Source organism: Danio rerio, chromosome 10 (assembly GCF_049306965.1).
Source record: "Danio rerio strain Tuebingen ecotype United States chromosome 10, GRCz12tu, whole genome shotgun sequence".
NCBI classification, from domain to species: Eukaryota; Metazoa; Chordata; class Actinopteri; order Cypriniformes; family Danionidae; genus Danio; species Danio rerio.
Genome location: NC_133185.1, coordinates 39,160,606 through 39,187,601, shown reverse-complemented (window position 1 = coordinate 39,187,601; position 26,996 = coordinate 39,160,606). Strand labels below are relative to the sequence as shown.

The window sequence follows — 26,996 nt, the reverse complement described above, 5'->3', positions numbered from 1 at the left end:
CCCTAAAATAATAACCAATTACAATGCAACACCATGAAACCACTACCACTCATGCTCATTGAGCAAAGTCATACACAACACATCTAAATCAAGTAATTTTGCAAATATTTTTCCCAAAAACAAAAGTGAAAATGGCGAGTGGCTAGTAAAGTTGAAAAACTACTAGCCATATAGGCTGGTGATCAAAAAAAGTTAATGTAGATCCATTAAAATATTAAAATCATATTGACCTCACACTTTTAAAGTACTAACTGTGATACATTTTTGATTCTTTAAGCTCAATTCTTAAATAAACACAGTTCAAAAAGAAATTACTCATTTGATAAAGACATTTTACTAAAAATGTAAATTAATAAAATAAAATGAGTCCTTATTCTTATCATATAAAACTATGACTCATTAAAAATAGGGATGCACCGATACCATTTTTTTATAACCGATTTGATTTCGATCCCAAAATTCTGATTGTCGACCAAAACAGATGCGATCCCGATACTGTGCCATTTTTCTTTTAAGCATAATATAGTTTCTATGGTGATAAACTCAAACAATATATCTTGTTTAGTAAAAATACAAGACGTATAGGCCTACTGTATATGACAGACGACACAATCTAACTGAAAACATGATGCTTGCTGTAAACCAGGAAACAATATTTGAGCATTTGTTAAGACATTGATCTGTTGTGGTCCAGCTTATGTTTCTTTTTAATAGTAAGATTTTTCTTTGAACTCTGCAACAGCCAACCACTATTGACCCTAATCAAAACACAAACTGGTCTGTTAAAAAAACTATCGATATAAATAAAATTACAGTCAAATATTCACAGTTTTCAGAGTAACCTATATGAGGCTAAATTATTTTCTGTTAATGACAATCAATATTGTGCCTGTCAGTTTCACTTGTATTAATTTAACCAACAACTTTAACCACAATGAGCCAGGCTTACAAACTATCCTAAAAGTATTCCCCTAGGAAGAATAAACTCAGTCGGATAATTCTACAGAGCGGCACACGTCACATCAGCCGGTGTGTGAATGAAGTGCTTGATGCATCACTGAGACAGCGCGCAGTCCTCCGCTATCTGCAGACACTTCCAATCCAAAACAGCAGTAAAAAGGGAAGAAATCAGTGCGTTAAGGATCTGTCCAATGTATTATTGAGCCTTTTCTAGTTTTAAATTTCAGGTAGGCCTACTTTGTGTGTGAAGAGCAGGTAGTAATCCACTCAGTTCCAGTGTTGTGAATGCGATCATCTGATCCAACAGACACAGCGCTACATGATTCAGAAACAGCAATAAACTCCTCGTTTCAGGTCGAAATGAACCAATTTAATGCAAAACTAAATGCATTTCTCCACTGATTATTTATATTAACAGGAACAATTAGTCTTGGAGAAAGTTTTAAAATAGAAGGCTTTAGACCGAAAATAGGAGATGTTAAACTTTCTGCACCGGCTTATATTCCAAATCCTGTAAATATTTCACTGAATCATAATAACCTACAGTGCTTCAAAATCATAGAACAGGAAGAGCTAGATAAAATCATAAATAGTTCTAAAGCAGCTACGTGTATGCTGGACTCAATTCCAACAAAATTACTGAAAGAACTGCTACCTGCTATAGGAGAACCTCTTCTTAACATTAACAACTCTTCTTTATCTATAGGCCATGTTCCAAACTCTTACAAGCTAGCTGTTATTAAGCCTATTATTAAGAAACCACAACTGGACCCCAACAACTTAGGTAATTATAGGCCTATTTTAAATCTTCCATTTCTGTCTAAAATACTAGAAAAAGTTGTTTCTACTCAATTATGCTCCTTTCTGCAGACAAACAATATTTTTGAAGTGTTTCAGTCAGGTTTCAGGGCTCATCACAGTACAGAAACTGCATTAGCGAAAATAACCAATGATTTACTCTTAGCTGCTGACCAAGGGTGCATCTCGCTATTAGTTCTACTCGATCTTAGTGCGGCATTTGACACCATTGACCACAATATCCTCATAAATCGCTTAAAGTCTACAGGTGTCCAGGGACAAGCTCTACAATGGTTTAAGTCATACTTAACTGACCGTTACCAGTTTGTGAATATTAATGGACAGCCTTCACAAGTCAGCCCAGTAAAGTATGAGGTGCCTCAAGGATCAGTTTTAGGCCCTTTGCTGTTTACAATTTACATGCTACCTCTGGGAGACATTATTAGAAGACATGGGATAAGATTTCACTGCTATGCAGATGATACTCAATTATATATTTCAACTAAACCTGATGAGATGTCTGAACTGTCTAAGCTAACTGAGTGTATTAGAGATGTTAAAGACTGGATGACCAACAATTTTCTTCTATTAAACTCAGACAAAACAGAATTATTACTTATTGGACCTAAATCCTGTACACAGCAGATCTCGCAACTCAATCTACAATTAGAGGGATACAAAGTTAGCGTTAGCTCTACTATAAAAGATCTGGGTGTTATATTAGACAGCAATTTAAATTTTGAAAATCATATATCCCACGTCACAAAAACTGCCTTCTTTCATCTGAGAAATATCGCTAAATTACTAAGTATTGGATGCAGAAAAGCTAGTCCATGCTTTTATGACTTTTAGGCTGGATTACTGTAATGCTCTATTTGCTGGCTACCCAGCATCCTCTATTAACAAACTTCAAATAGTACAAAATGCACCTGCCAGAGTTCTTACCAGGTCTAGAAAATATGATCATTTCACCCCAATTTTATCCTCCTTACAATGGCTGCCTGTTAAGTTTCGTATTGAATTTAAAATATTACTTCTCACCTATAAAGCTCTAAATAATCTAGCTCCTGTTTTTCTAACCAACCTTCTGTCTCGCTACAATCCAACTCGCTCTTTAAGATCTCAAAACTCAGGGCTTCTGGTAGTATCTAGAATAGCAAAGTCGAGTAAAGGAGGTCGAGCCTTCTCCTTTATGGCTCCTACACTCTGAAATAGCCTTCCTGATAACATCCGAGGCTCAGACACACTCTCAGTTCAAAACAAGATTAAAGACCTATCTGTTTAGTAAAGCATACACTCAGTACATCACTTAGCCGGTTTCCACACAAGTTTCTACATCTTGTTTATTATGAACAGCAGCTACGTTAATTATTCTCTTTTTTTTTCTCCATTTCCACCTGGGGATACTCATTCCGAGGTCTTTAGATTATGCGGAGTCACTGATTGGATCCAAGACCAGCGACGAGATGATCCCAAGGTGTCCATATCCAGGACCAGGCCGTATCCTGAGCTGCTGCTGTGCTGGTGGTCATGGGGGAGTGGAGAGCATGAGACTGATTCCAGTGACCAACCAGGGACAGACTAGTCTTCACTGAGGCCAGCTTCCAGCCTTTACCGTTGAGACTGCAGCTCTACTAAGCGGCTGCTTAGGGCCCCGTGGCCACCAGGGGGCCCCCAAGAGTGCTTGAAATTATTGTGTGACTTTCGTTTTAGTTTGTTAATTTGTGGATTAGTGGTGGAACAAAATATATGCCCATTTATAGTGTTATTTCTGACCGCGATACATACTCAGGCGCCAAGATATTTACCTAAATTTACAAAAGATCTGATTTAATTAATCAGTTTTCAACACCGACTGCAGCAGATAACCGCTTTAGCTACAGTACACCCAGCCGCCACCAGGTGGCGCTTCCCGTAAGGGCGTATCATTAGACATACACCAGCGTCATGTAAACCACTGAGTCTGAGAGATGAGCCATTGCAATGGTGAATATCTCAGGCATACAGACACTTTCTTCTGTCCAAGCTGGGCCAATGTATTTGTGTGTTTCAGACATCCAGCTCCCCAGTTTTTGCCACTAGTTTCTTTCTAACAGACACGCTTTTACTTCGCTATATCGCTCGTGCGTGCCTGCGGCCAGTGCAACTTCTTATGCGCTCAAACTTTTTAACTCCGCCAAAATATATAAAGATATATAGGACATAAACATTTAATTAGAAAGGCCTTGCGTTTATTTCACTCTTACAGACCTTGTCAAAATCTTGTAGATGGTATTTTGGCAAAAAATATTAGGGGAATTAAAAAACTTAAATATGTGAGTAAATAACTAATGTTCTCCACTGTTGAAAACATACGTGCCCAGAGGAGTCTGTGCTCACCTCTCAGAGCATTCTGATCAGTTGAAAAAATAGTGGGAATACATATTTTTTTTTATTAAAAATAAACCAGGGCTAAGCATAAAATGTTTCCATGTTTACATAAAATTAGTTGGTCAAGTTGTAATAATTGTATATAAATTGCAATAAATTACTATTTTGGCAGTTTTTTTCTTAAATGCATATTCCACTAAATTGAGATTTTGCTGCTGTGATAGAGATGTGCTCTCTTCAGTCATAAACTGCTCTCTGCACATCAGCATTTTTAAGCTTGTTTGACAGATGAGCACTTGTTTTACATTGTTGCAATTCTATAAATGCGTGTTTATAAAAGAAATTCATCATAAATTTTTGATGCATTTTCCCCCTTCATTTACCAAAATTGTGATATATTGTGGCTGGTTTTCTTGTGATCTGTCAATATATCGCAGAATCTTTGATATCGTGATTGAAGCAGCAGTGCCCGGAACAGCAGCAAAATGCTTTTTCATGAACTTGGCGATTAAAAAAAATAAGCTTCTGATTTATACAATTTAGAGTTGGTAATACACTGCAAAATTATTTTCTTTCTTATAGTTTTTGTGTGATTTTGTAGTCCAAATATCTAAAAATTCTTAAACCAATAAACATTTTCTAGAAAGATTTTTTGTCAAAATTATGTGAATTTGTCATTAAAAAAAGCTCAATAATCTGACAATTAGGGTAAATAAAAAAAAGATTGTTTTATGTTTTAAATAAGATTATTTTACTTACCTCATTGGCAGATTAATTTGTTTTACAAAAAAAATCACTTAATTTAGAATTATTTCTGAGAACTGAAAATTTTTTGTACATATTTATTAATTTGATTTATATGCGAGTATGTCTAGAAAATGCTTCCTGATTTAGTTTGATTTTAATTTAAATAGATGTTTTAAGTTATTTGAACTACAAAATACAATATGGTTTTTTTTCAGTATTAACATTTATATCCAATTAAAAAAGAAATTATCTTTATTGTCACTATGTTTGTATGTTTATTTTGCAAATAGTCATATAAAAAGTTGGATCAATAGGAAGTTGTTTCTGCAGAATAATATTTAGAATTGTCTTAAAACATATATTTTATGATGTAAGCAACACAGCTACAGCGAACAAAATCAATAATGTGTGTTTTAAATTTATAGTGTGGGAATTATCAAGGATTGATGATAATTTATCATATTGTTTGCACCAAAGGGGCCCCAAATAAAATCCTGCTTAGGGCCCCCTGAAGGCTTGGGCCGGCCCTGGTGAATTGATTTTAATTAATGAATAGGTTAACACATTGCTTAATATAAGAATGTTCAGTGCATTTGCCTGTCTCTTTATAACTATTTTCAGAAGCCACCAAACTAGGTCAAGATATAAATGGGAAAGAAAAATCTTGTTTCCATTTCAAAATGTCTTTCGGGAAACATGTTACCCACAATGTGTAAAGCAATTTGAGTGTGCAGAAAAATTTGTTATTATTTATTCATTTCTATGTGAAACACTTTCATGAGCCCATTTAGCCAATAAGACAAAAACATAGTTTTACTAAAGTAAGCTTACATTTATCCACACAAAATAAACCTGACTGTATTTTTTGTAGTAAAGCCAAGGTTAATTGTGTTAAATATGCCATTTCAGCCTGCAGAATGGCATTTCAAACTGTGGCCTAACAAAAATATAGAAAATAAATATCGAGTTTCTGTAATATAAAACTAAATAATTCCTCTCCCTGTATAGTTCCTAAGGTTATCTAGTGTAATATTAAGGTAAACAAATGTAATATTAACAGAATCACTTAATTAGCAATCAATCTGACTGATGTTAACGTTGAAGATTTGATTGAGCTTTTAAGTAAAACAATAATTAGTTTAACGTTACAGTACCGTTAATATAACATTAATATTTACATTACAGTTACATTAAGTTGCATCAATGTTAGCATTAGCATCAACTGCTAATTAGCGCTAGCTAACTAGCCTGTGTGACATACAGTAATAAACGTAAGATCTAATTACACTGACTTTAATATTCATTGGTTTAATTTGTAATTGTTTATTTTATTTATGTTATTTTTTCTTTTTAATTCGCATTTTTCACAAAGTGAAGGCGGGGACTGTTGACTAACGTTAGTAGCTCTAAATTAGTTGACTGGAACGCTGTGATGGTGTTAGCATGTAGCATGTTCACACATAAAATAAGTACAGTTCGCAATTAAAACCATTACCTACCTTTTGTTGTAACTTAATAAAATCTACTGCAATTGATGTCAACAAAGAGGTTTAATCCACAAGAATTTGATCCTTATTCCTACCTGTTAGCATTCAGATCGGTTCAGTCCTAATATGTTAGGCTAGAGTGGGTTATTTTTTGCGAATGAATCTGTGGACTTAAATAAATTGTGAGAGTCGATTCATCCTTGACATATTCATAAACACAACAGTTGCTTTGTTGCTGAATAAATGTCTTATTCACTTAAGACAGTGTCCTACCACCACCTACTGGCGGTTTCAGGTAATACATGGATAACTTCATTTTGTTGCATATTTTTCTTTTTAATTTATTATTTGAAGCATTATTCATTTAAAAAGAATTCACAAGAATAACGAATTTATATAATCATAATATATAAAATATAATATAAACGATAATAATAATACTGTTAAAATGATAAATAATTGATAATGAAAATATAAAATAACCGAAATGAGCTACTCAAAATAAATGAAAAAATCACACAGACACACACACACACGCACGCACGCACACACACGTATAAATATATATAAACATGGCAATAATTGTAATAAAAATTAAAACGCAGAAAAAGTTGTGCATGACAGAAAAAATACATAGGCCTAAGTGCAAAATTAATTTAATTAATAATTGGAAAAAATGTGTATAAGCAGGTGGCTGTGTGAGCACATTAAGGCGAATGAGCCAGTCAGTCTAGCGCGGGCCTGCATTACAAGTTTGTTGTGTTTTAAAAAGTCTCTACGTAATCCCAAATGGAATTGTGGAACTCTGACATCATCAGTGACAGTATAAAGCTTTTTGACGTAGCAGAAACTCTCATTAGCTTCTTTGGATGTCTAGTAGTTCAGTACTTTCTGCGATTCAACAGTACAGTGATACAATGGCATTTTCAAAACTGATTAACCGTCTGAAGAAAGCGTTTGGTGTTAAGTGTGCGAACGAACAACCGTGTGAGCCACTCGAACCCACCGGCAGCACGACAGAGAATCACCGTCATCTGATGACCGATGACCCGGCCGTCGCTGCAGGAAAACAGGCAGGGAGACAGAAAAAGAGGAAACTCAAATTGTCTCCCATCTTCTTCGCCTGTTTTTCCAGAAGAAGAGCTACTGTTGTTGGTAAAATAGATTTATGAGCACTTTTAATTACTAAAGCATACTGTTAAACACACCAAACACATCACATAAGTGTTTAAAGATCAGAAATAAACATTAACTGGAAGACATTTTAGAAAGAGTTTCTTAAAGCCACAGTTCACATAAACAAGACAATTCTGTCATAATTTACTCCTTAAACCTGTTTGAGGTGCTTTCAGCCATTGACTTCCACAGTATTTTGTGTTCCTACAATGAAGGTTAATGGCTGCTGATTTCAGGAATTTTCTTCAGAATTTGTAGTTTTGTGTAAAAAACAGAAAAAATAAGAATTATTTGTATTAGGATTTTTATTTCAGTGAGCTTTGCCTTTAGATATATAGTTTACTTGTTTGCTAATTCAATGCAGAAAACCCATGAAGATCATTAATAAAAACACATTGAGTAATGTTTCTGCAAATGAACTGTTCAAATATCTTGTCAAAAAGAGTTGTAGAGTCATATTAATGATGTTCCTTCCTCTCTTTAGATCAGCTATGTGTGCAGGAGATCCATGAACTTCACGCAGAGCCCATCAGTAGCTCTAAATTCTTCTGCACTGCTGCGAGCAACCTGGAGCTGGAAGTTCTCCAACCTCCAGCTCTTGATGCTCCAGCAGACGAAGATTTGGACTTTAAGCCGGAAGTGAACAGCTTTGACTCTGCAGTGGTCATTGAGAACGACTCTGCAGAGCTTCACTTCACAGAAGACATTGAATCCTCCCTCAGTGAGGACAGCCTGGAGCAAGAGCTTGATAGTCCTCCAAGTTCACCATCCGATGAGGACAATGAACTTCCAGTGAGCCAGCAGCTCATAACAGATGACATCTGTGACTCTGCCCTGGATGAAAACTGGAACCCTTTACCGGATCAGGTCTCACAAGAGGACTCTGCTGTGAAGTCTACAGCAGATGATGGGACCTGCTTGGACAATAGTAAGTTTATTGCTGGAGTTCAGAACATTTGTTTAGGCTCATCAAACTTTGTAAAATTATACAGTTGAAGTCAAAATTATTCGCCCTCCTGTGATTTTTTATTAATATTTTTTAAATATTTCCCAAATGATGCAGAGCAATAAAGTTTAAGTATTCAGAACTTTAAGCTGAACACAGGTATCTTGAAAATATCCAGTAAATATGATGTACTGTCATCACGACAAAGATAAAAGACATCAGTTATTAGAAATGAGTTATTAAAACTATCATGTTCTGAAATCTGACAATAATTCTGACTTCAACTGTTTGTGTTTTTATTTGGTTTATAATTTAATGACATTTTCTTCATTTTTAACAGATGACATCAGCTGCCGCTACAAACTCGGAAAGCAGCTTGGTGAAGGAGGTTTCGGCTCCGTGTATGAGGGGATTCGCATACAGGATGGTCTGCAGGTATTCATTTTTGTAGACTCAAATCCTCTGATGAAGTTCCCTGTTTAAAGAACATCATCAGAGCTTTCATTGTTTGGACATTTCTGCTGACGAATGAATCCTCTGTTCAGGATTTATGACTGAATGAAATGATCTCCGTGCACATGTTAATTGTTCGCTTGTTCCTTTAAACAGGTGGCAGTTAAATTTGTCCAGAAGACCCCAAATATGCAAGATGTCAGCTCTGTGAGTAGACTACACTTTCTGTTCGCTGTGTTCAGTTTATAAAGTCTTATATTTATTATAGACCACAGGCTGTGGTCAGAAACCCTTGTTTGAAAACCAACATTATTATTTTGTTTTCAGTCATGTGACCAGCCACTTCCTTTAGAGATCACCTTGGCAAACATGGCCAGCGGTGGCTCCAGGTGTTCGAACATTATTCAGCTTCTGGACTGGCAGATCTTTAAAAACCATTACGTCATGGTGATGGAGCGGCCTAGTCCAAGCATGGACCTGGAGGCATTCCTTGAAGTCAGCGGAGGAGTCCTTAGTGAGAAAACAGCACATACCATCATGAGGCAAGCTGTTTATGCGGCCAACGTGTGCTGTTACCGCGGGGTGTTCCACCGGGACATTAAGCTTCAAAACCTGCTGGTGAACCCCGACACACTGGAAGTCAAGCTGATCGACTTCGGGTGTGGAGACTTCATGATGGAATCAGCCTACAGTATCTTCTCTGGTAGGTGTTTTGAATAGTGTGGTCAAAAGTATCGACTTCGGTACCAATCGATTCTGACATTTAACAAGTCAATTTGAGCGCTGTTAAACACCACTGATTGGCCATTGGTGTTCACATGCTCAGCAAATATGACTGTGATGAGTGTCGGTATCGATTGGTAGTTGATACTTTTGACAACACTAGTTATGAATGTGCATAAGCATTTTTAATAAACGTATTGAAAGCTGATTAATTAGCACAGCTGAAGCCCATCTGGTATATATATTCAACATGATGCTAAACTAAACGTCTCTCCTCCAGGCACAGAAGCGTACATCCCGCCAGAGTTTTATGAAAAAGGATGCTACCGGGCCAAACCAGCGACGGTCTATTCTCTTGGGGTTCTTCTGTTCACAATGCTCCATGGAGAATTCCCATCAGCGTATGACCTGTACTACCTCCAACATGACTGGTCCAAATTTACCCTCTCTCAAGGTGAGATGTTCATCAAAGAACAATTAAGTGAAACAGCTTAATAATAATAATAACAATAACCTCACCTCTCCATTTCTTCTTCACAGAATGCTGTGATATGATGAGGGCTTGTCTGCATGAGAATCCAGAGTGCAGAATTCCTCTAGAAGAGATGCCTTACCACGACTGGTCCATGCTGGAGTTCTGAGTCACATTAGCAGAATGTTTTGTATATTTGATTTTTGTACATGTCTGTAATAAAGATATATTTTATTGAACTCACTTGTGTTGTGGCTTATATTGTGATCTAGCCCCAGTGTTGTCAGATTGTGTGGATTTAAAATGGTTTTGTATGGGGTGACAAAAATTTGGCATGAGGTTTGAACAGCATCCAGTCCTTTCCAACACACACTGCAGTTGACACTGGCGTCATTACGGCGCACTTTTAGAAATACACTTTTTCAGAATGCTGTACAGCGCTGACCCAAAACCTAAACATATCAGTCACTGCGACATAAGCAAATCATCCATAAATATTCCAATGGTTTATTGTGAAATCAGAGCTGTTCAAAAAAATGTATTAAAATACAAACGTCGTAACATGAGAATGTGAGATTCAATACAAAACATCAGCATTTTCACAATAAGAGCACCCAGTTTTATTAAGGTCTTTGAGTGTTTGTTGCCATCATGACAATCCTAAACAAAATATTCAGTGATATTCCTTCAAATCAATACTGATAGTGTAGTTTGCGCAGACACACTGAGGTTTATCCAGTGTACAGAAGTCTGAATCATCCACATTATTTCATACGCTTCCAGAAACACGTTTACTACACGAATGTCCAGCGTTTGCTACAACTGTTCAACTCTTTAGATGATTCCTTTCTTACAACATCTCCAACTATGACAGCTTCTCATTACTCACCATTTCTTAATCTTACTAAATACTTGACTTGATGTCACTCTGTGGACTCTGGGGTCATGTGCAGCATGAGCAGGTCGGCCCCCCGGCGGACCACCACATTTAAGCTTTCGCTGGTCCTCACAGCATTATATATCTCCTCCATTTCGGCTCTGCAAAACAGAAAACAGGAAATGACATCATCAAAAGGATGCCTTAATCAACAGCTGATAACATCATGTTCAGAGAGCAGCACACCTGTTGGCTGGAAATCCTACAATCACACGGTGGATGAGAACTCCATGAGAAACATCAGGGAAGGACGGGTCTCGCATCCTTAGCTCATCGATTATACTGAGGAGGGGAAAAAGAGAATTTAAAGATAATAAAAGACTCACTTCAGTGCAAAGTTTATGGTTTAAGGATTGATTGATAAATAGATAAGATAGATAGATTCATAGATAGATTGATTGATTAATTGATAGTTTAATAGACAGATCAGCAAAACAATCAATATTACATTTGCTTCAACCAAAAACACTTCAATGTCTGCGGTTTAATTACTCTTGCTAATAACATAGTAAAAACATCTGAAAAGCATTATTCCCATAATACATTTGTTTTTGAGTAGTTTTTTTCTGTCACTGCAACACAGAAAGGCCTTTGTCCCGCCCTTACATTTCAGGTAAAACTAAACAAGGTTGACTGTGATTGGCCACTTCTCATATCATTTAAATCACTGCTTCGGAATGACGGTAGTTTGTGCGGGTATTTTTGCATTAAATTGTCACAAAAATTCACAAACATTTTTATTTTTCGGGCGTGAAAATTGCATACAACATTTACATTTACATTTAGTCATTTAGCAGACGTTTTTATCCAAAGCGACTTACAAATGAGGACAAGGAAGCAATTTTCACAACTAAGAGCAACAAAGAATAAGTGCTATAGGCAAGTTTCAGGTCTGTAAAGTCTAAGAAGGGAAGTATTCGTCGTATTAGTATTTTTTTTTTTTCTCTTTTTTTTTTTTTTGGTACAGTTAGTGTGATATTCAGAGAGGCAATTGCAGATTAGGAAGTGTAGTGGAGAGTAAATAGTTGAGTTTTTAGTCGTTTCTTGAAAGTAGCGAGTGACTCTGCTGTTCTGATGCAATTAGGGAGTTCATTCCACCAACTGGGCAGATTGAGCGTGAGCGTTCGCGAAAGTGATTTCTTCCCTCTTGGGGATGGAAATTGTCCTTGATAAATTAAACACTTTTCAACAGAACAAGCCAATTTTCCAGGTATTCCAGCACTTGAATTTCTAAGAGCCAAATCTAGTGGTATATAACAAAAATCTGCAGATTCCATAATGTATGAATTTTGCTCTCCTGTAAAATTGTAATAAAAGTGTTTGGCACCTGGGGGTCAAAGTCAACATCATCACTCCAATGTAACGCCTTTTCGATCCCGATTCTCCAAACCAAGACTCTGAAAAAAAGACCCAATAACCATCTGTCAGTGAAAAAAAATGCTGTCACAGACAAAAGCAAGCAGCTGTGAGGTCATTCTTACTCTGTTTGTTTGCAGATCGGTCAAGGAAGAGACGGACTCTGTCTGAGGGAATAGCGAAGGAAATCCCTGCTGTCACTTTCATGGTATTAATGCCGATGACCTCACCATCCTGAAGAGTTCAAACATGACACATCAGTTTATTACATAAGGCTAGAGTATGGCCAGTACAATACAATATTGATGAACATTTGAAAACAATTCACGTTCTTAATATGACAGTCATGAAGCTCTGTGTTGCTCTGAAGGTCCAGCAATCTGTAGTCAACTACTAAATGTGCACTAATAACTTTGCCTTTTACCTTATTGTACAAGGAGGGTACCACCATAGCTGTGAGATACGTTCTACTTGGGATTTTGTAGAGTGGTTCTAGCACACTAATTAAATGCCTAAAACCAGAGTTTTCTACCCCTGAAAAAGGTTGCATGTCTGTGGCTATAAATACTCCTACCCTAATACTCCTACTATTATGCCTACAATTGTCTTTGCTTGTTTTGAGTTACTTGGAATTTTTATTCTAAATGAAGACAGGAGAGTAGTTTGTGTTTCACTTGTCGGTTTAACAGACAAAGTAATGATTTTGTGGACATCAGTAATCTAACTATTTGCCTTAATCTGATTAAAACAACAATATGATTAAGGTGTTTGCATGAGTTGCTTTTTGAATGTTCCTTTCATGATCCCGTTTTATATGTTAAAGCACATAATACGATTAACGTTATTGTGTCACCACGCTATCCACGTTTCCTCCGTAATTTAGTCTCATAATAAGTCTCATGTAATTTTGGGGAGTTTCATTCTAAATTTGTCGACTTTGACTGCAGTTTGGCACTTTCATTTTCATTCAAGAACATTTCATGCGTGCCCCCCATGACAAACGAGAAACTGGATGCAAAGAACTGCTAGAAGAGTGTAGTTTTAATGGAATTTTGGATACCGCACGCCGTATGGGAGAAAAAAAAAACCTCCGCAGAGAATAGTGTCAAGCAGCCGTGTGTGTAGAGATCATCCCGTTACAAAATGTGGCGAAAATCCTACAAGATGGTAATAGTTTGATTAAGGTGTTTACATGTTTACATTCAGAGAGCAGCATTTACAGCAGATCTTTCAGTCCATAATATTGTAGTGATATTTAAAGAGTACTGCTGACGATACTAACTACCTTTGCCATCTGAATAAACAAACAAAGAACACTGATTGCTCACTTACCAAATCGATAGAGACAAGACAATCAACGCGAACTGGAACTGCATCTTTTTTTAAAAGAAGACGATGAGCAAATCTGGATTTCACCATTTCCAGATGCGAAAAGGTCTCGGGTAAAAATGTTTTCTTACAAACATTTTTGTTGCGTGTTAGAAGACCACTGTAGTCCACAAATGTGGGTCCTTCCTCACTGCGGGAAAATGAAAACAAAACCTTTGTTGTGGCACGTTTATAAACAACACTGACGACCCATGTCTCCGAACAATTCTTCTTCTTCCACTTGTTTTATTTACGGTTAGCAACACAACGCGGCGTCTCTCGGAATACTGTAACAGGTAGTTTTTGAAGCTATCATGCATATTAATAAAGTTGCACCTCATTCTCAATAGAGAGCGCTGATTAGTTCGTCTTTCTCTTGAATTAATGATGAAAGCTCAAAGACGTAACATTGTACCCGCCGGTACAGACACCCAGTCTCCATGCTGGAATTTACACAAGGAGCTCATGGCCTTGACGTAGCTTCAAAATTTCTTTACAAACCGGAAAAACGAATTTGTTCGAAATAACGCAAAAACAACCAATTTTCACTTTTATTGTGAAATATATGTATCCTAATAGTGTTTTTTAGCAGCGTGGAACATATATATGACTGTAAACATCTCAAAAATGTGTTTTGGTGTTTTTGGACCCTTTAAACCAAAAGGCAGAAGCAATGAGTTGAGTAAATGTCAGCGACTCACCAGGTTTATGAGAGGCCCTCCTGAATTTCCAAACTGTAAAGCAGAATTGTGATTGAGTGATGGAATGCAATTCATTAAATGATGACATACATTTTTTTTTGCATGCAACAACACCCAGTTTCCAGTGCTCTTACATCTATGGTAGCGTCCGTCTGGATGTAGTCCATGTTGGAGTTGGAGAGACCCAGTTCTTTACTGTCTCTCTGAGCAGAGCTGACGATTCCAGATGTGATGGTGTTTTTAAGAGAAAAGGGGCTCCCCATGGCAACCACAAATTCACCTTGACGCACATCAGATGACTTGCCAAGACGCAACGTGGTAGAGGATTCTAGGACAAGATGGAGAAAACAATGACACTATGTCAGACTATATGGTCATGTACTAGAACTGTGGTAAAAGAAAACTGAAAAATTAATAGCAAAAATGGCCTTCCAAACATAAAAGCCTCCTCTGTTACTGTTCAAGGCTCAAAATTAACCTTTTTGTTTGGTAGCACCGGTGCTCCTAACTTAAAAAATGTAGGCGCATCAGACAAAATTTTGTCGCACCCACCAATTATAAGCAACGTTACTACATGTTTTATACAAACAGAGTTATTGCATTTGAAATCAACACTAATCAAACTAAAAAGCAAAAAAAAAAATATATATATATATGCATGCGTGAGGAAAATATGTCTCAACGAAATCCCGCTATTACAAGTAAATAGATTTTATAACATAACTGAGTGACCAAAGCATACACAGACCGCTGTGCTGTTCTCATGGGTGGTGTCTGATATTGCACTGATGCTTTCGACATGTACTGTACCCTATTATATGCATACATCATGTTAATAGCTATACCGGTCTTCATGAGTAGCGATAATAGTTTTCTCGGCTCAAGCCTGTTTGCCACTGTGTACGTGGTGTTACATTTTACATATAGCTGCCACTTGCACGGCGGGCATCTGGCGATTATATGAAGGATAAAACAGAAGCTCTCGTGCTAGATGTGGCAAACAGTTACCTGAAAATTCCATCCCACAGACTTTTCATAGCGGACTTGAAGCCAATGGAAGTCTTTTATTCACTCTTTGAAAAGTGTAGATGTGTGATTGACATTCAGCACATGATCACTACTAAGATGTGTCATTATTTGTAACTTTAGATGACAGTTTCTAAAAAAAACATCTGTCAGTGTAATCTTAATTCTCATATTCAGCGCTTTATAATTTTTCGCAGTAGTAGCTCTCCCAGTCATCCCAAACCAGAAGGCATTGACTGAGTAATTGACAGCTGATATTAACCAATCCATTCACGCTCTGTTCTAGAGCAATGGCCCAATAAGAAGAGTTTAAAGGCGGGGCAAGTATTATGGACTTGGCTTTGTTTACTGCAGCAAGTTGACATGACAACTGTTGTAAACCATTCCTAAGAACTACGTTTCGCATTTCAAGAGCAGAGATGCATTCTGCGTGAATGTCCTCCAAATCCGTGCATGTGGTGAACATTTTGCAGTAAAAACTGGTCGCACACATCAATTTTATGCACTCGCAAAAATGCTTCCAAATATATTTTGAGGTCGCATAGATAAAATTTTGGGCGCATAAGTGACCGAAATGGTCACAATTTCGAGCCCTGCTGTTGGTTTAACTAAAAATGTTGACAATAATTATTCTTTAGTTGCTGTAATATTTCTGTTTAAAAATCTGAGGATACAAAACCATGTCACTAAGGTTATCACAATTTTGAGTTTATTTCCATATTTGTATGCAGCTGTTACTCCTGAAATATTACAGCGTGTATGTAGCATAAATACACTACAAACAGATTAATGGGTTAACACCAGGGCTTGACATTAACACCCACCAACCGCAGGTAGACTTTAGCTGTGGCGGATTAGACAGCCACTCCCACTATCCACTTTGGCTAGTCGAAAATCATTTTTAAATTGTATTTTTTTTAAAAGCAGGGTTCGACAATAAGGATGAACCTCTATAAATGAGAAGCAGCCCGACTGACAAAAACAACTGTGTTCACGCAAGCAAAAGAAAGCAGATGAATACAGAATGTTATGTGATGCGCGCAAGTTTTAAAAAGCGTGCACACTCTCATTTCCTTGCGTGAAGCAACCTTGACTGGAAACACAATGCTGCTATCGGTTCTGTTTGAAATAGACTTCACAAAAAGTGATACACATCCACCATTTTTAAGAGCTCGAGATTTTTTAAAAAGAAGGTATTTTATGTATGCAGCAGCAGTTGCAGCTTTAGCTTTAAATAATCTTTGAACAGATTATTAATGGGCCTAATGTTAACTGTGTGCGTTTGATCATCCTTTCATTATTGCACATGGTATGTTTTCACCTGCTTTCTTTTTGTTAATATGATTTAATTATCATTCTTTTTAGTAATGTTGATTTAATAGATTAACTTTTATGCAAAGTTAACTGCTGATCTGAGACCTTAAGCTAGGACAGAGAGCTTTGCATAGTTTTAGACAGGCTACATGACAATAATTATTTTTTAAGTTTTATTTGATAAAAAGTGTATGCAAATTATAACATATATATTTTGCTGGTTTTTGAATTTTTCTAATTATAAACTTTTTAGAGAAAAAATTGGTACAACCTTAATGTTGAGCCCTAAAATAATAACCAACTACAATGCAACACCATGAAACCACTACCACTCATGCTCATTGAACAAAGTCATACACAACACATCTAAATCAAGTAATTTTGCAAATATTTTTTCCCAAAAACAAAAGTGAAAATGGCGAATGGCTAGTAAAGTTGAAAAACTACTAGCCATATAGGCTGGTGATCAAAAAAAGTTAATGTAGAGCCATTAAAATATTAAAAATCATATTGACCTCACACTTTTAAAGTACTAACCGTGATACATTTTTGATTCTTTAAGCTCAATTCTTAAATGAACAAAGTTCAAAAAGAAATGACTCATTTGATAAAGACATTTTACTAAAAATGTAAATTAATAAAATAAAATGAGTCCTTGCTCTTACCATATAAAACTATGACTCATTAAAAATAGGGCTGCACCGATACCATTTTTTTATAACCGATTTGATTTCGATCCCAAAATTCTGAGTGTCGACCAATACAGATGCGATCCCGATACTGTGCCGGTTTTTCTTTTAAGCATAATATAGTTTCTATTGGTGATAAACTCAAACAATATATCTTGTTTAGTAAAAATACAAGACGTATAGGCCTACTGTATATGACAGACGACACAATCTAACTGAAAACATGATGCTTGCTGTAAACCAGGAAACATTATTTGAGCATTTGTTAAGACATTGATCTGTTGTGGTCCAGCTTATGTTTCTTTTTAATAGTAAGATTTTTCTTTGAACTCTGCAACAGCCAACCACTATTGACCCTAATCAAAACACAAACTGGTCTGTTAAAAAAACTATTGATATAAATAAAATTACAGTCAAATATTCACAGTTTCAGAGTAACCTATATGAGGCTAAATTATTTTCTGTTAATGACAATCAATATTGTGCCTGTCAGTTTCACTTTTATTAATTTAACCAACAACTTTAACCACAATGAGCCAGGCTTACAAACTATCCTAAAAGTATTCCCTTAGGAAGAATAAACTCAGTCAGATAATTCTACAGAGCGGCACACGTCACATCAGCCGGTGTGTGAATGAAGTGCTTGATGCATCACTGAGACAGCGCGCAGTCCTCCGCTATCTGCAGACACTTCCAATCCAAAACAGCAGTAAAAAGGGAAGAAATCAGTGCGTAAAGGATCTGTCCAATGTATTATTGAGCCTTTTCTAGTTTTAAATTTCAGGTAGGCCTACTTTGTGTGTGAAGAGCAGGTAGTAATCCACTCAGTTCCAGTGTTGTGAATGCGATCATCTGATCTAACAGACACAGCGCTACATGATTCAGAAACAGCAATAAACTCCTCGTTTCAGGTCGAAATGAACCAATTTAATGCAAAACTAAATGCATTTCTCCACTGATTATTTATATTAACAGGAACAATAAGTCTAGGAGAAAGTTTTAAAATAGAAGGCTTTAGACAGAAAATAGGAGATGTTAAACTTTCTGCACTGGCTTATACTCCAAATCCTGTAAATATTTCACTGAATCATAATAACCTACAGTGCTTCGAAATCATGGAACAGGAAGAGCTAGATAAAATCATAAATAGTTCTAAAGCAGCTACGTGTATGCTGGACTCAATTCCAACAAAATTACTGAAAGAATTGCTACCTGCTATAGGAGAACCTCTTCTTAACATTAACAACTCTTCTTTATCTATAGGCCATGTTCCAAACTCTTACAAGCTAGCTGTTATTAAGCCTATTGTTAAGAAACCGCAACTAGACACCAACAACTTAGCTAATTATAGGCCTATTTTAAATCTTCCATTTCTGTCTAAAATACTAGAAAAAGTTGTTTCTACTCAATTATGCTCCTTTCTGCAGACAAACAATATTTTTGAAGTTGTTCAGTCAGGTTTCAGGGCTCATCACAGTACAGAAACTGCATTAGTGAAAATAACCAATGATTTACTCTTTGCTGCTGACCGAGGGTGCGTCTCGCTATTAGTTTTACTCGATCTTAGTGCGGCATTTGACACCATTGACCACAATATCCTCATAAATCGCTTAAAGTCTACAGGTGTCCAGGGACAAGCTCTACAATGGTTTAAGTCATACTTAACTGACCGTTACCAGTTTGTGAATATTAATGGACAGCCTTCACAAGTCAGCCCAGTAAAGTATGGGGTGCCTCAAGGATCAGTTTTAGGCCCTTTACTGTTTACAATTTACATGCTACCTCTGGGAGACATTATTAGAAGACATGGGATCAGCTTTCACTGCTATGCAGATGATACTCAATTATATATTTCAACTAAACCTGATGAGATGTCTGAACTGTCTAAGCTAACTGAGTGTATTAGAGATGTTAAAGACTGGATGACCAACAATTTTCTTCTATTAAACTCAGAATTATTACTTATTGGACCTAAATATTGTACACAGCAGATCTCGCAACTCAATCTACAATTAGAGGGACACAAAGTTAGCGTTAGCTTTACTATAAAAAATCTGGGTGTTATATTAGACAGCAATTTAACTTTTGAAAATCATAAATCCCACGTCACAAAAACTGCCTTCTTTCATCTGAGAAATATCGCTAAATTACGAAGTATGCTATCCATCTTGGATGCAGAAAAGCTAGTCCATGCTTTTATGACTTTTAGGCTGGATTACTGTAATGCTCTATTTGCTGGCTACCCAGCATCTTCTATTAACAAACTTCAATTAGTACAAAATGCACCTGCCAGAGTTCTTATACCAGGTCTAGAAAATATGATCATATCACCCCAATTTTATCCTTACACTGGCTGCCTGTTAAGTTTTGTATAGAATTTAAAATATTACTTCTCACCTATAAAGCTCTAAATAATCTAGCTCCTGTTTATCTAACCAACCTTCTGTCTCGCTACAATCCAACTCGCTCTTTAAGATCTCAAAACTCAGGGCTTCTGGTAGTATCTAGAACAGTGGTTCCCAACCTTTTTCTTGAATATATATATTCTTATATATATATACTGTATGTGTGTGTTTGTGTAATATTAATATATAATATGTATAGAAAATATAAATTAATCACTTTTAACTTGTCTTGGCCTTCAATAAAACTAATCTTTGTCTAATCTTTTTCTTCGCCTCTGAAGAACCACTGCATTTACGTTTCTCTGCCATTTTTGTTTTGATTTTGCCTTTACGACGCGTTGGACAAGCACATTGCGTGAGCAAAATTTAAATAATTATTTAAAGTTATTTATTTTAATTATTTTTACTATTATGTTGGAATTTTAAGCATGTTTTGATTTAGATATTTTTTTGTACTTGAAAATACATATATAATAGTAGGGCTGCTTGATTTTGGGAAAATCATAATAACGATTATTTTGGTCATAATTGTAATCACGATTATTCAAAACGATTATCAGTTAAAGTCAAAATTATTAGCGCTCCTGAGATTTTTTTTTTTTTTAGAAATATTTCCCAAAATTATGTTTAACAGAGCAAGGAATTTTAACAGTATTTCCTATAATATTTTTCTTCTAGGCTTATTTGTTTTATTTTAGCTAGAATAATAACAGGTTTAAATATTTTAAACCAATTTAACTTCAATATTATTAGCCCCCTTATGCAATATATATTTTTGATTGTCTGCAGAATAAACTACTGTCATACAATGACTTGCCTTATTACCCTAATTAAGCCTTTGAACTGCACTTTAATCTGAATGTTTGTATTTTGAAAAATATCTAGTAAAATATTATGTACTGTCATCATAGCAAAGATAAAAGAAATATGTAATTAGAAACGAGATATCAAAACTAATATGTTCAGAAATAAGTAAAAAAAAATCTTCTTTCCATTAAACAGAAATTGGGCTGGAAAATGGTTGCTAATATTCAGGAGGGCTAATAATTCTGACTTCAAGTACAGTTATTTCCACCTTGCAAAGGAAAGATAAATAAATACAATAGAATAAAAATTTTAAACAAACTGTGATTTAAGCATCTTCACTGTAAGAAAAACAATTTAGCTACAGCAGTCCTTCAGTCAAGACTAGTGAGGGATTTTGTCATTGTTTGATTAATGATAAAAACAGGCGGTAGCAGGAATATTTCTCGCTGTCTCTTTAATGGTTTCTCTTTCACGTCTTTTGATCCTCAACTCGTTTGTTTATTACACAAATGAGGGTTAATATAAATAATCACTAAACACCGCGTTTTGACACCTATTTGACCATTAATGCGCTCACGTTAAGATGACTTTAGATGTCTGCGCTCCGCTGCTCGTCTCATTGTGCGAATGAGACCGAATGCTGACCGGCCGCATGCTTCTGACTGCGTGTGCTTGCTGCACACACAAATAAGCACGCGGTCTTTCGCGCTTTTAGAAGCAACAAACGTGAACAACTGGAAAGGGGGCGGTTTATGATGCAATAAACGTTATCTCGATTAATGCTTTTTTAATAATCGTTTGAAATCGAAACCGGATTTTTGATTAATTGTACAGCCCTATAAAATAGTGGAGCATTTTTATGCCTTTTCCTACCTCAACACTTATCCTCTCCCGCGCCCCCCTTGTGAACTCTGGCGCCCCCCTTAGGGGGGCGCGGACCCCAGGTTGGGAACCACTGATCTAGAATAGCAAAGTCAAGAAAAGGAGGTCGAGCCTTCTCCTTTATGGCTCCTACACTCTGGAATAGCCTTTCTGATAACATCCGAGGCTCTGACACACTCTCAGTTCAAAACAAGATTAAAGACCTATCTGTTTAGTAAAGCATACACTCAGTACATCACTTAGCCGGTTTCCACACAAGTTTCTACATCTTGTTTATTATGAACAGCAGCTACGCTAATAGTTCTCTTTTTTTTTTTCTCCATTTCCACCTGGGGATACTCATTCCGAGGTCTTTAGATTATGCGGAGTCACTGATTGGATCCAAGACCAGCGACGAGATGATCCCAAGGTGTCCATATCCAGGACCAGGCCGTATTCTGAGCTGCTGCTGTGCTGGTGGTCATGGGGGAGTGGAGAGCATGAGACTGATTCCAGTGACCAACCAGGGACAGACTAGTCTTCACTGAGGCCAGCTTCCAGCCTTCACCGCTGAGACTGCAGCTTTACACTAACTTTTGGCCAGCGGAGAAATTAAAATGGTCGTGCCTGAAGGATTCGGACTTCTGCTTTCCAATCCGTCTCATCATGGACCAACGTTTATCCTTTTCTCATCATCTTGTTTCTCATAATTTTTTTTATTAAATATAATTATTTGATCATTTGAATGAGTATTTAACTGTGAATTGCAGAGCCGGCCCAAGGCATAAGCGAACTAAGCGGCTGCTTAGGGCCCCGTGGCCACCAGGGGGCCCCCAAGAGTGCTTGAAATTATTGTGTGACTTTCGTTTTAGTTTGTTAATTTGTGGATTAGTGGTGGAACAAAATATATGCCCATTTATAGTGTTATTTCTGACCGCGATACATACTCAGGCGCCAAGATATTTACCTAAATTTACAAAAGATCTGATTTAATTAATCAGTTTTCAACACCGACTGCAGCAGATAACCGCTTTAGCTACAGTACACCCAGCCGCCACCAGGTGGCGCTTCCCGTAATGGCGTATCATTAGACATACACCAGCGTCATGTAAACCACTGAGGCCCCGTTTACACTAGTGCGTTTTAGTTTGAAAACGCATAAGTTTTGCTACGGTTACGCCATCCATCCACACTACGACGGAGTTCTCGAGCGCCGAAAACTGAGCTTTTTGAAAACGCTGGAGAGGCCGTTTTCATTCTAAAACGCTGCTGCTCCGTCTCAGTGTGGATGGGGAAAGACGGAGACATCTGAAAACGGAGGCGGGGCTGCAAACGTTCGCCTATCTGATTGGGGCTTTTCCTCAATATTAAGTAGCCCACACACAGTTCAGTCTCGCATCCTCTTCTTGTAAGTTAAGACTTCGCAAGTTTGATCAAGGCTGCAGTCTCCCCCTTCTCAGTTTGATATGGAAAACAGACTATACCGAGGACACGGGTAAATCTTCAAAGGGAACAGTGTACTTTATAACTTCATTCACATCACCTTGGCTACGTTGTTTCACTTTCTCAACAATAAAATGTAAACATGATTTAAGGAACTGCATATTTTCTTTTTAATATTAGCAACTTAACAGACAGCAGAAATGTTGAGGCGCCGTGCTGCATATATGAGCGTCATCTTCACTGTGTGGATATTTATAACAAAACGGAGCCTATAACAACTGCCTCCTTTCAATTTCAGTGAAAATACAAAACACAGCCTCTCTTTTGCTGAATATCAGGTTTAATAATCGATAATTATAAAAGTATAACATACAATAAGTTTATACATTGTAGGAAATAAAGGCAAGCGATCAGTCAATGTACCTGGATTAATCATTAACTTATCTTTGCGCTTAACCAAAACAAGTTACCCGTGAACAAGTAACTTAATAGATTTCAACGATCAAAGTCAGGGAATTGGCCTATGTCGTTAGATAAAGACAACAACATGAATGAAATATCACGTTTAGCAAATATAGGGAGATTAGATCCAGCGGGAGATGCTTGATGAGCAGTCCGACAAGCAGAGCTCTCATCTGGGTAGAAATGCTGGAGCGCTTGCCCGAGAGTGTGTGTGTGTGGTCACGTGATGTGCGTTTTCAGCGTTTTGGTGTGGACGGAGAGCTGTTCAGAAACGCTGGGTAAAACGCGAGTGTGGACGCGGATCGTTTTCATTTTACAACGCCGTTTTAAAACTAAAACGCACTAGTGTAAACGGGGCCTGAGTCTGAGAGATGAGCCATTGCAATGGTGAATATCTCAGGCATACAGACACTTTCTTCTGTCCAAGCTGGGCCAATGTATTTGTGTGTTTCAGACATCCAGCTCACCAGTTTTTGCCACTAGTTTCTTTCTAACAGACACGCTTTTACTTCGCTATATCGCTCGCGCAACTTGTTATGCGCTCAAACTTTTTAACTCCGCCAAAATATATAAAGATATCAATAGGACATGAACATTTAATTAGAAAGGCCTTGCGTTTATTTCACTCTTACAGACCTTGTCAAAATCTTGTAGATGGTATTTTGGCAAAAAATATTAGGGGAATTAAAAAACTTAAATATGTGAGTAAATAACTAATGTTCTCCACTGTTGAAAACATACGTGCTCAGAGGAGTCTGTGCTCACCTCTCAGAGCATTCTGATCAGTTGAAAAAATAGTGGGAATACATATTTTTTTTTATTAAAAATAAACCAGGGCTAAGCATAAAATGTTTCCATGTTTACATAAAATTAGTTGGTCAAGTTGTAATAAGTGTATATAAATTGCAATAAATTACTATTTTGGCAGTTTTTTTCTTAAATGCATATTCCACTAAATTGAGATTTTGCTGCTGTGATAGAGATGTGCTCTCTTCAGTCATAAACTGCTCTCTGCACATCAGCATTTTTAAGCTTGTTTGACAGATGAGCACTTGTTTTACATTGTTGCAATTCTATAAATGCGTGTTTATAAAAGAAATTCATTATAAATTTTTGATGCATTTTCCCCCTTCATTTACCAAAATTGTGATATATTGTGGCTGGTTTTCTTGTGATCTGTCAATATATCGCAGAATCTTTGATATCGTGATTGAAGCAGCAGTGCCCGGAACAGCAGCAAAATGCTTTTTCATGAACTTGGCGATTAAAAAAAATAAGCTTCTGATTTATACAATTTAGAGTTGGTAATACACTGCAAAATTATTTTCTTTCTTATAGTTTTTGTGTGATTTTGTAGTCCAAATATCTAAAAATTCTTAAACCAATAAACATTTTCTAGAAAGATTTTTAGTCAAAATTATGTGAATTTTTCATTAAAAAAAGCTCAATAATCTGACAATTAGGGTAAATAAAAAAAAGATTGTTTTATGTTTTAAATAAGATTATTTTACTTATCTCATTGGCAGATTAATTTGTTTTACAAAAAAAAATCACTTAATTTAGAATTATTTCTGAGAACTGAAAATTTTTTGTACATATTTATTAATTTGATTTATATGCGAGTATGTCTAGAAAATGCTTCCTGATTTAGTTTGATTTTAATGTAAATAGATGTTTTAAGTTATTTGAACTACAAAATACAATATGTTTTTTTTTTCAGTATTAACATTTATATCCAATTAAAAAATAAATTATCTTTATTGTCACTATGTTTGACTGTTTGGCAGCCTGTCGTGTGCCTGAATAGTAATAAAAATAAGTATGTTATTGGCTACTTCCAGCTGCTTTTGTTTCTGCCAGCCCATATTAATGTTTTGTGTTATTTAGATTTTTGGCAAATAGTCATATAAAAAGTTGGATCAATAGGAAGTTGTTTCTGCAGAATAATATTTAGAATTGTCTTAAAACATATATTTTATGATGTAAGCAACATAGCTACAGCGAACAAAATCAATAATGTGTGTTTTAAATTTATAGTGTGCGAATTATCAAGGATTGATGATAATTTATCATATTGTTTGCACCAAAGGGGCCCCAAATAAAATCCTGCTTAGGGCCCCCTGAAGGCTTGGGCCGGCCCTGGTGAATTGATTTTAATTAATGAATAGGTTAACACATTGCTTAATATAAGAATGTTCAGTGCATTTGCCTGTCTCTTTATAACTATTTTCAGAAGCCACCAAACTAGGTCAAGATATAAATGGGAAAGAAAAATCTTGTTTCCATTTCAAAATGTCTTTCGGGAAACATGTTACCCCCAATGTGTAAAGCAATTTGAGTGTGCAGAAAAATTGCTATATAAATGTAAGCAATTGTTATTATTAATTATTATTTATTCATTTCTATGTGAAACACTTTCATGAGCCCATTTAGCCAATAAGACAAAAACATAGTTTTACTAAAGTAAGCTTACATTTATCCACACAAAATAAACCTGACTGTATTTTTTGTAGTAAAGCCAAGGTTAATTGTGTTAAATATGCCATTTCAGCCTGCAGAATGGCATTTCAAACTGTGGCCTAACAAAAATATAGAAAATAAATATCGAGTTTCTGTAATATAAAACTAAATAATTCCTCTCCCTGTATAGTTCCTAAGGTTATCTAGTGTAATATTAAGGTAAACAAATGTAATATTAACAGAATCACTCAATTAGCAATCAATCTGACTGATGTTAACGTTAAAGATTTGATTGAGCTTTTAAGTAAAACAATAATTAGTTTAACGTTACAGTACCGCTAATATAACATTAATTACATTACAGTTACATTAAGTTGCATCAATGTTAGCATTAGCATCAACTGCTAATTAGCGCTAGCTAACTAGCCTGTGTGACAGTAATAAACGTAAGATCTAATTACACTGACTTTAATATTCATTGGTTTAATTTGTAATTGTTTATTCGCAATTATTCGCGTATTGTTTAATTCGCATTTTTCACTTAGTGAAGGCGGGGACTGTTGACTAACGTTAGTAGCTCTAAATTAGTTGACTGGAATGCTGTGATGGTGTTAGCATGTAGCATGTTCACACATAAAATAAGTACAGTTCGCAATTAAAACCATTACCTACCTTTTGTAGTAAGTTAACTTAATAAAATCTACTGCAATTGATGTCAACAAAGATGTTTAATCCACAAGAATTTGATCATTATTCCTACCTGTTAGCGTTCACATCGGTTCAGTCCTTATTTAGGCTAGAGTGGGTTATTTTTTGCGAATGAATCTGTGGATTTAAATAAATTGTGAGAGTCGATTCATCCTTGACCTATTCATAAACACAACAGTTGCTTTGTTGCTGAATAAATGTCTTATTCACTTAAGACAGTGTCCTACCACCACCTACTGGCGGTTTCAGGTAATACATGGATAACTTCATTTTGTTGCATATTTTTCTTTTTAATTTATTATTTGAAGCATTATTCATTTAAAAATA

The 26,996-nt window shown here is 36.1% G+C and overlaps 3 protein-coding genes across 5 annotated transcripts in view; 1 reads left to right on the top strand and 2 right to left on the bottom strand.

Annotated features, from left to right (window-relative positions):
* stard13a (StAR related lipid transfer domain containing 13a) overlaps window positions 1-6,529 on the bottom strand; it is a 229,806-nt gene extending 223,277 nt beyond the window's left edge. For both annotated transcript variants that reach the window (XM_073915023.1, XM_073915024.1), the window contains exon 1: window positions 6,458-6,529. Coding sequence is in view for 1 of the 2 variants with exons in the window: in XM_073915024.1 (XP_073771125.1) it covers window positions 6,458-6,467 (10 nt within the window). In the remaining variant the exon portion in view is untranslated. The remainder of the gene's footprint in view (window positions 1-6,457) is intronic.
* Window positions 6,530-7,003: 474 nt separating this feature from the next.
* Window positions 7,004-10,385, top strand: LOC100333446 (serine/threonine-protein kinase pim-2-like). Its single transcript, XM_021472328.3, has 7 exons — window positions 7,004-7,517; window positions 8,023-8,466; window positions 8,825-8,919; window positions 9,094-9,144; window positions 9,265-9,640; window positions 9,941-10,114; window positions 10,201-10,385. The coding sequence occupies exons 1-7, from the start codon at window positions 7,232-7,234 to the stop codon at window positions 10,299-10,301; spliced, it is 1,527 nt and encodes a 508-aa protein (XP_021328003.2). The 5' UTR covers window positions 7,004-7,231; the 3' UTR covers window positions 10,302-10,385.
* A 231-nt stretch (window positions 10,386-10,616) lies between these two features.
* LOC110438863 (serine protease HTRA2, mitochondrial-like) lies at window positions 10,617-26,769 on the bottom strand. 2 transcript variants are annotated; one of them, XM_073915038.1, is made up of 8 exons: window positions 26,722-26,769; window positions 14,629-14,822; window positions 14,495-14,527; window positions 13,758-13,944; window positions 12,551-12,659; window positions 12,397-12,466; window positions 11,256-11,351; window positions 10,617-11,170 (listed from the first exon to the last, which is right to left on the bottom strand). In XM_073915038.1, the coding sequence occupies exons 4-8, from the start codon at window positions 13,842-13,844 to the stop codon at window positions 11,056-11,058; spliced, it is 477 nt and encodes a 158-aa protein (XP_073771139.1). In that variant the 5' UTR covers window positions 13,845-13,944; window positions 14,495-14,527; window positions 14,629-14,822; window positions 26,722-26,769; the 3' UTR covers window positions 10,617-11,055. The 2 variants fall into 2 exon arrangements, with proteins under 2 accessions (XP_073771139.1, XP_021328008.1); XM_021472333.3 differs by lacking the exon at window positions 13,758-13,944.
* Window positions 26,770-26,996: the final 227 nt, after the last annotated feature.

Coding starts and splice junctions, on each gene's coding strand:
- LOC100333446 (XM_021472328.3), top strand. CDS start 7,232: ATGTCTAGTAGTTCAGTACTTTCTGCGATTCAACAGTACAGTGATACA. Junction 7,518..8,022: donor AAGAAGAGCTACTGTTGTTG/GTAAAATAGATT, acceptor TCCTCTCTTTAG/ATCAGCTATGTGTGCAGGAG. Junction 9,145..9,264: donor ATATGCAAGATGTCAGCTCT/GTGAGTAGACTA, acceptor TTTTGTTTTCAG/TCATGTGACCAGCCACTTCC.
- LOC110438863 (XM_021472333.3), bottom strand. CDS start 14,757: ATGGGGAGCCCCTTTTCTCTTAAAAACACCATCACATCTGGAATCGTC. Junction 12,467..12,550: donor CCGATCTGCAAACAAACAGA/GTAAGAATGACC, acceptor TCTTTTTTTCAG/AGTCTTGGTTTGGAGAATCG. Junction 11,352..12,396: donor ATGTTGACTTTGACCCCCAG/GTGCCAAACACT, acceptor TCCCCTCCTCAG/TATAATCGATGAGCTAAGGA.